Source organism: Spermophilus citellus (assembly GCF_964194105.1).
Source record: "Spermophilus citellus genome assembly, chromosome: 3".
NCBI lineage: Eukaryota > Metazoa > Chordata > Mammalia > Rodentia > Sciuridae > Spermophilus > Spermophilus citellus.
Window position 1 is genome coordinate 182,398,076 of NC_138184.1, and position 9,601 is coordinate 182,407,676.

The window sequence follows — 9,601 nt, forward strand, 5'->3', positions numbered from 1 at the left end:
TGGTTATGAAATAGATATGCCTTCATGGAAATAATCAAATCATCTTAGGAGCAGGAATCCACATTCAAAACACATTTCCCTGCCTCCAGATGTAGGAACAAACCAGCAAGCAAAGCATAAACAAATCCTGTAGGTAGGAAAATGACAAACTTGCATCCAGAGGGATGTGTTTTTTTTATACCAGGCAGTACTGGAGTGAAACCTGTTTTCTACCTAGAAATTCGCACAAAGCTTTTGAGTCTTTGTCCAGAAAGATACTTCAAAAAAGAAGCATGGTACTCATCCAACTGACTATCTTCTTCTTCATCATCTATGTGCTTGAGTCCTTGACCATAATTGCACAAAGCAGCTTCATGGTTGCAGTGCTGGGCAGAAGGTGGATGCAGGTCAAAAGATTGTCATCAGTGGAAATGATCCTCATCAACCTGGGCATCTGCCATTTCTGTCTGCAGTGGGCATCAGTGTTGTGCAATTTTGGCTCCTATTTTAACTATAATTACCACATTGTGGAACATAGCAATCATCTGGGAGTTCACTAATATTCTTACATTCTGGTTAACCAGCTTGCTTGCTGCCTTCTACTGTGTCAAGATTTCTTCCTTCACCCATCCAATCTTCCTCTGGCTGAGGTGGAGAATTTTGAGATTGGTTCCCTAGTTGTTGGTGGGTACTCTGATACTTTCCTGTGTAGCAGTCAACCCTTCAGTTATTAGGAATCGAAAATTGAAGCAATTAATCACCATGAAGCATTTACCCGGAAACAACACTTGGACTGAGAGATTTCACCTGTTTGAGCAGTATTTTTTCAAAGTTCAAACAATGGGTGTGCTGCCTGTTCCCTTCCTCCTGTTCCTGGCCTCAATGGTCTTAGTTATGGCCTCACTGATCCGGCACAGGGAGCAGATGCAACAACATAACTCTGGCCACTGCAACTCGAGCACGCAAGCTCACCGTACTGCCCTGAAGTCTCTTGCTACATTCTTCATAGTATTCACCTCTTATTTTCTGATCTTAGTAATCCAACTTGTAATTAAAGTATTTGATAACGGATCTTTGTACTGGCTCTGGGAAGCCATCGTCTATGCTCTAATTTCTATTCATTCTACTTCACTGATGCTGAGCAGCCCTACATTGAAAAGGGTCCTAACGATGAAGTGCTGGGGCCCAGAGGCTACCTGAGAAGCCAGGTACTGACCTCAGGGAAAATGGGAGTTTGCCTTGATCCAGTCAATATTGGTAGCCCACATTGCTCTTGATAATCTCCTGTGTGATTGCAGTCCACCATGAATGTAAGCCTTTCTCTCATTCTCTGTCATCCCCAGCCATTTGTCTCTAAATAACCAATTCTTTCTCTGTTCTGTTCCACTCCTTTCTTTTTCCTTCCACAATCCCCAGGTTGATCCCAACTTCCTCATGATTGCTCCATCTCTTCTTAGTCTATGTCATCTCTGGAATCTTAAACCCAGTCAATTCTATGCATGCCAGTCCCAACCATGTTGTGCACCCATCATTTTATCCTTCTCATAATTGCCGATTTCTCCACAAACTAACAGGAATATTTTCATCCCAAGAATATATTTCCCATACCCTGAATGCTTCCCAAATAAGCCTTTAATTCATTTTCTAATTTCAGTCAAGGAAAAGTCTAGCCATTGCCCTTGTGCACCTGCTCTGTCTCTTCTCTCTTCTCTCTTCTTTCTCTCCCCTCCCTCTCCTTTCCCTCTCCCTCTCGCCTCCTCTGTTTCTGAACCTTTATCCACTAATACAAATCACCTTCTTTATCTGCTTTTCTTCCAAATGCTGTGCCTTCAATCCTTTAAAACTTTCAGTCAAAATTTAATTCATTTCATTTGTCAAGACATTCATTTCACTGTTCCCCAGAACTGCAGGCTACTTAGCCAATCTAGCTCATCCTTAATACATCAATAAATGTTGATGATTTAATTTTGTCAATAACGTGGTTTTGCATTGGCTTGATTCTTGTCTCTCCATCATACTCTAAGTAGGAATAAACTTTTTGGAAAGATCCCCATATTGAAACATAACTTTATTATTTAACACACATAACCCAGATGGCTGGGAACCACTCTTGCTTCTCTTACTTCTGGTGTTGGCTTAGATTTTCTATACTCTTTTATTCTGTGTTACATAACAGTCCAATGTCCTCCCCAAATTGAAAAAAAAGAGAATTATACAGTAATCCATTATACAATACTTATAATAAATTACTGTTGTTTAAAAGTCATTTCTACCTCCATGACCCAACAGGTTTCTCTGATACTCCTTTCCTCTGCAGGGTCTAATCTAACCTCCCCATCTCATTTTCTACATCATTTCTCTGCTTTTCTCCCTCACCCATAAGCAATGAAGTATCTTGGTCACGCTCAACCCCCAGCCTTTGAATCTCAACTTCTATCTACTCCAGGCACTCATCAAGGTATTTTTCCTAAGACAATTATATTTCTTACAACATTCTGGTGCCAGGGATGGAGAATATAAATTTTCCACATTTAATGCAGGTTGGATATGAGTAATGAATTGAACTTCTTGCTCTACTGTTAGAAGACTAAAGAAACACCTCTACAGAGCAAATCATCCTGCAAGAAAAAGAAAGCAAGTATCTCAGGTTTGACTGTGAAAGAAAGGTCCCTGAAAAGGAATGGATATTCTGATTCAACTTTGGGTCTATCACTCAGATTTCTCTCTATACTAAGTTCATATGAAAATGTGAGTATGATATAAAAAAAAAAAGACCACGTTCACCCGAGACTTTTGTGCCATTTAGCATCTCTCCACAGCATTCCTGCACAGCATAGCAAGTAAGCATACTGCCCCACTTGTAGCAGCAGTCCACATACCCCTGGCATCACCTGGGCTTCAGTGGTTCAACTGCAGCCAAAGGTGAGATGGAGACTGGTGGATGCTGTAATGTTTGGGGAGTAAACTCATAACTACCTGAAACAAGACTGAGTGGAAAATGGCAGGGGAGGTAGTTATTGACATTATAATAGCTGACCAGGGTCTCCCAGAAATGCTTTGGAGGCTGATAGAGGTGGGTTCCAAGGACTCAGAATCCTGTTGGAATGGGTAGGGCAATAACCATTGAAATGTGTCATTTGTACCATGTCCAGAGAATTCTTGAATCCTCTCAAATCTCAGCAGGAAGAAATAGAAACTGTTATTTCCATATGTATATAAATAGAGAACAGGAAAGAAAAGAATACCTTCCCCCACCTGACCCCACTCCTGTCACACACCCAGATACTATTTCAGAAGCTGTTACATACTTTTCATACTCTCACTATCTTCTTTTGAATAAAGTGTAATGGAAAACTTACCCTTGATATGCATGAGATGGGGGTATTAGAAGCAATCAAAGGGATCCAGAAATCAGAGAAAAATAGAATAGAAACAAATAAAAGCTACCCTATATATCTGTGGTACCCACTGGTCCATGAAAAGACTTTACATACATTATTTCATTTTAAACTAAAGACAGGTCAAGATTACTCAATCCAACCTAACTGAAAAACAGACCTAAGAAGATCAAATGATTTACCTAAATTCATACTGCTGATGAGCACCAAACCAAAAGCCAGCAGAAAAGAAAGGAGACCAAGAGATAAACTTTAAAGGAGTAGAGTTTTAATTTGGAAAAACAAAAGTTGGAATATAAAAAGAAGATACATTAGAAAGAATAATTGAGAAGTTGTGATTAAAAACAAGGAAATTTTTGGATCTTAAGAGAGATCTTAAGTTAGATACATGATAAAGGCACTAAGAGGCTAATGCACCTGTATTGTCCAACTTATAAATATTCTTCCCTATATAGTGTTCATTATTCACATACAGTGTGCTGAATGATAACTCACAACAAATGGAGAGAAGATTTAAAAAGTTATGTTTCTGGATTTGGGGAACAAATAAATAGAAGCCCAGGGGTAGTAGCAGTGAATTTAAGAGGAACACATTGAGTGCAGCAGCCTGGTACCTGAATGTGTATACCAATTCACACCAGATCATTAGCAACTGGAAGGTAAATACTCTACCTTTCACACAATGCCCAAGATCCTAATGAATGCCTGTGACACTGAGGAGACTGGCACCACCTGTGAATTCCTAATAGTGCCTGGAATACAGTTTTTTCCCAATTAGACACAATACAGATTTTATTCAATGCTTGATATTCTCTCTTCCCCACCCCTGTTCCTACTATGCAACACACGAGGTCAAAAACGTCAACTGTAACTTTTTGCATCTTTCTGAGCCTAGTATTCAAGAATTTTTAAGGCCTGCCTCTGAATGACTCTCCAAGCATTTATATGAATTTTCCTCACTGCTTCCTGAATGCCCATGCATAAGATACAAGCATTTGCATTGGAGGTATTCAGGCCTGGGAAAAATGCCCCTCATATTTGCTAGTGTCATTTGCCTTTCTTTTTTCTGTATTCCCTTGTTAAGGACTTTGCCTTAGTATCCTCCTTCTAAGACCTAGCGCCCCTCCAGCTGCATGCACAGATGCTAAACTTGCCATGGAGTTTTGCTCCCCAAAGTTGCTCCCCTTTCTGTTACATCTGCTGCCTCCTTTTGCTTACTTGGCACCAAATATAAACTCTCCCTCATTATTAAACTTCTCCTTCTTTTACCTCTGCCTTTTTTTAATATTTATTTTTTAGTTTTTTTTAAGGTGGACACAATATCTTTATTTTACATATATGTGGTACTGAGAATCAAACTCAGTGCTAGTGGTAGCGTGCTAGGTGAGCGCACTACCACTTGAGCCACATCCCCAGCCCCACCTCTGCCTTATAATACAGTTTTCTAGACACAAAAAGTTCAATTACTGTTCAGTGATGACAATGGAATGATGAATAACAATTCTGAAATCTGGAGTTTGAGATTACCAAAGGTTTTATTTATCCCATAAAGGTTTACTCCTGCCCTAATGTGTACTACCTAGAACATCATGGCAGCTTGAACAATATGTGCTCCTTCTGAGAAATAAGGGCTTCCAATGACAGTTATATTGTCCATGGTCAGTCCACTAAGATCAGTTCTTCTGATTTTGAGAAGACCTGGGTACAAAGAGGCAATGGGGGTTCCATAGTGGGCCAGAGCTGAGAGGCATTTACAGATGAATGCCTCTCATTTACCAAGGAGTAATGATGTGAAGAAATCTTTACAGGGTTCTAAAGTACAGGAAACAATCTGTGTTTGGATCCCTTCCCTGACAGAGGGCACAGATGCCATAGTACAATCACACCAAATAAGATGTTAGACTTTTTATTTTTAATATCTCCTGCCCTCTTCAAATTGTGATCCCATAAAGAAGGAGAAGAGGAGGATATGGTGGGGAAGTGAAATAATTTCCTTCTCTCCTTGTTCTCAGCCTCTATATCAGGTCAAAGACAGGAAAAAAAAATAAGTTTTTAATTGGATTTGAGATTAACGTTTTGATTAAAGTCTTTAAATCTGAAAAGGAGGACTTTCTTAGAAACCCATGGGATCTATAATACCATGAAGGGTTGAGAAAGGACGGTCTTAGGAATAATAATATGTTTAAAGGCAGAGGCTGGAGGGAAAAAAAAATGTTTCTTCTGAACCCAGTCTGTTCAATAAATTTATTACAAGAGACATAAAAGTCAGTAAGATGTGAAAGGCCTTTATGTTTTCTCTGAGATTGTTTGTCAGGTATTGTGTATTACATAAGTAGTTATAACAGGATCCCAAGATAATTTCCTTTTTCATAAGGAGTTTGTTAAGGTTTGCATACAAGGTATGTTCCCTGGAGCTCCTGTTAATGCAGGAATCTCCAGAGGTGGAATGATTAAATTATGAAAGCTGTAACCTAATCAGTTCATTCTAGTTTGAATAGACTGGGTGGTAACTGTAGGTGGATGGGACATGGTTGGAGGAGGTGGGTCAAGGGGGCATGCCATGGAAAGCTATATTTTTCCTGAGACCCATTCCCCTTCTCTCTCTGCTTCCTGATTCCACTGTGAGTTAAGCAGCTCTCCTTTGCTTAGCCCTTTCCCCATGATGTGCTGGCTCATCTTGGATCCAAAGCAATGGAGTCAGCCATCTATGGACTGAGACCTCTGAAACCCTGAACTACAAATAGACTTCCCCTCCTCTAAATTCTTCTTGTCAGGAATTTTGGTCACAGTCATGAAAAAGCTGACTAAAACTGAGCTAAACCAAAAGCCACGGGAAAGGCTTACCTCAGATGACCTTTAGTTTTTCCGTAGTGGCCATCATAACTCCTCCACCTGAATTGTGATTGCGCAACATGAGATCTTGGGTGTGAACATGAAAACTCTCCACACTATGGGGCTGGGGTTGTGGCTCAGTGGTAGAGTGCTTGCCTAGCATGAACGAGGCACTGGGTTCAATCCTCAGCACCACATAAATGTAAAATAAAGATATTGTGTACACCTAAAACTAAAAACTAAGTATTATTTTTTAAAAATCCTCTCTATGTTAGAGGACAGCCCTTCACTTAGGGTTCCATTCTCCTTCCATTCTGGTATTTGTTTTTAGACTTTATTAATGATTTTTTTTTCTTATTGCTCTTGTATTTCTATTACAAATTATGGAAAGTTGTTTTCAAAATTGGTCCTATTGATTTTAAAAGAGACAACAAAAGAGAAAAAGAGAGAGGAAAAAGTCTACAAAGGACAACAGTATGCATAGCATTGTAGCAATAAAACATTTGCAATGTAACTGCAATTGTAAACCAATCTTTAAAATTCATTAAGATTTAATTTTGTTCCAGAAATGCAAATTAAAGGAAAGAATTGGGGCAATACATGTAACTATCCATTTGCCATGTTCTTGTACTCCTAAAACAACATCCCTTTGAGATGATTTCTTCTGTTTTAATAAAATGTATCTTAAGTGTGAATTGACTTCATGCTAGTTTTGAATGCAAAGCAATACTTGGATTAAACATAATTTCAATGCTAAGTTTCTTCAAATTTTTTAGGACAAAATTCATATAAAATGATAGGCTACATTATTTATTCTGAATTTTTTCTTTAAGTTTTAATCTAAATGCTTATTTTTAATAAATAAATGAACTTTTATTTTTTAAATATGCTAGGTGTAAATCACTGACATACAGACAAAGTGCACTCAAAATGGCTGAGAATAATCATTCATATTTGCAGGGAAAAGTAGTTCTTTAAATTTAAGTTTAAAATTAGAGCAAAGATAAATTTCATAAGTTTCTTTCTTCAGCCCTAAAGATAGACTGTGTAGGTAGCTATTTCTTGAGGATATTGGCAGATGGGGGATGTCAGTACTTGAGGGTTTGAATGAAGCTCACTCCAAGAACTTGGAAATAAGATTGTCTTCTGAAGCGTAAATCAAAAAAATCAAATTCCCTCCCTACTTCTGCCCTAAATGAAACAATCTAAGAATTAACCAGAAAGTGGGTGACTAGAAAAGGTAATCAAACTGAATTTCAGGATCTGAGCCAAGGAGAGTCCAAATTGTAATATATCACATAGAAAAAGAAGTAAGACAGGACTCAAAAAGGAAAACTTTCACAACAAAGAGATAATAAATTTGAACTTGCTTATATTCATCCAAGTTAGAAGGCTGTTTGGTCAATTGACTTTGAAGCTTCTAGTCCTATTGACATGTTCTCCAAGCTGTTACCAAACAGATATGTCACCAGGTTGCATGAATTCTTTCAGCCTTTATGTTTACTCACTCATCTGATCATGAGTTGATTATTCATGCCTCTGGAAAAATTTCTATGTCCTAAAATATGGGTACAGGAAAGTGCAAGATGCCTGTCAAAACATATACATGAAGATGGCAAAGCAAAACTTTCAGGGCTCAGGTCCCGGATATTGGGTCTGATCACTAGAACCTCACACAGTCTGTCCTACCACCTTTGCTACCACCCCGAAAGCATCCTGTGAAAAACAGAAAAGCAACACCATAAAGCTACATTCACTCTGTATCTCTATCCTTATCATGTTTTGATCCATGATATATATTGACATATCGGTGTCTAGGAAGTTCATTTCTACCATTTGCATCCTCAGACCCAGTTCTCTTGACACAGACTTGAGATCCTGTAACTCACATTTCAGTAGAAACTACCCTAACATTGGAATCATGTAATGAATCCATACCATCCTCAGGCTCATTTTTTCTCAGCTTCAGTTTCAGGAGTATAAGTGCTATTTCTCAAGATGATCACCTTGGAGAACTTGATGAGAAGGGGTTTTCAGGCCCATGAAACTCAGGAGCAGAACCTAGAATGTGCTCACTTCTTCGAGATACTATTTTGAAAATAATTCTACCAATAATTAGAATTATTATTATCACCGTTTAGGTCACCATTCTTAGTTGTAGGCAATGAAATCCAGTCTAGTTGGTTGGAGGACAGAATGTTTACAAGTTTCTAGAAAGAATATAACATTTCAGGGAATACTAGGAAACTAGGCAGAAGAAAGCCAACCAGAAGGAATGCCTAACCACACCACAGGGTTGCTCCCTCAACACCACCTGCCACTTGAATTCCTTGACCTTAGGGAACAATCAACAGAATTGGCATCACAGCTGCCTCAGGAGCATCAAATGCCTCTGTCTCGAAATCAAATATCCCTTACACAGCCAGCATCCCACACTGATCAACTCCTCTTCTGTGACTCCAGAGGTACCTCTGGTTGGCCAACACAGGATCACACCTGCAGACTTAGCTGCTCAGGGCTTCTCTATGTGTCTGGAGAATGTCATGATTCACTTTCCCGCTTCCTCTAGAGGCTTAGAGGAATGAATGGGAAAAAGAGCAATCTCTCCCAACTTTCTTACACAAATACAGAGAATCTATACCCGACAGATTCTACTGTACCTCGTGTGTTTATCACCATTGGTCAATAATTTAAAAAAATGGGTATCACAAAAAAGTTATTTTTTAACCAAAAGTAGATATGAAAATAAATCACGAGAATGCACAAATAATTAATAATCCCTCCAAAATCTAAAAGAAACAAGAATATTTACCATGGCTACCTTGGCATTTTTAAAATTCAAGGATCCTGAACTATACTAATTTCGGCTGTAAGACCCTAGTAAGCTTGACAGTACAGGCTGTACTACAACCCTGTCATGCTGTTTGAATTGTATTTCAATGGAGGGAAAAAATTAAATATAATGACGAAGAAGAGACTACTAACTACAGTTGATGGACCTCATTTCCTTCCTTGATCTACTTTACCAAATAAATGCATTTATTTCCTGGCTATAGTCAGTGTTTCCTGCGATCAGCTCACAGGTGCCCCTTTCTTTAGAGTTCTGCCAGCAGGAATACCCACAACTGGGAGATTATTCCAAGCCCACAGTACTGCAGTATGCAGCTAATGTCTAGATGATATGGGTACATATAAAAGTCCAACCCCTTAGAGACAGACTAACACTATAGTGCAATTTATGCTCAGAATACTCCCTGAGTTCACTCTGAGACTGTTCTCCTGTTAAGACACTTTCTTGTCTAGCTTTTTGTCCCCTTGCCCTATCCAGCATCCCTCCTTCATTTCCTCCAGAGAACATCTCCACAATACATCACTTGAGCAAGAATCTCCTC

General features: G+C 38.9%; 1 protein-coding gene across 1 annotated transcript; it reads left to right on the forward strand.

Annotated features, from left to right (window-relative positions):
* Positions 1–272: 272 nt before the first annotated feature.
* TAS2R16 (taste 2 receptor member 16) lies at positions 273–1,179 on the forward strand (the record flags this gene model as incomplete). The annotated part of the gene is given in 3 exon segments (XM_081283302.1): positions 273–500; positions 502–654; positions 658–1,179. Coding segments are annotated over 3 exon segments (903 nt in total).
* Between the last annotated feature and the right edge of the window lie 8,422 nt (positions 1,180–9,601).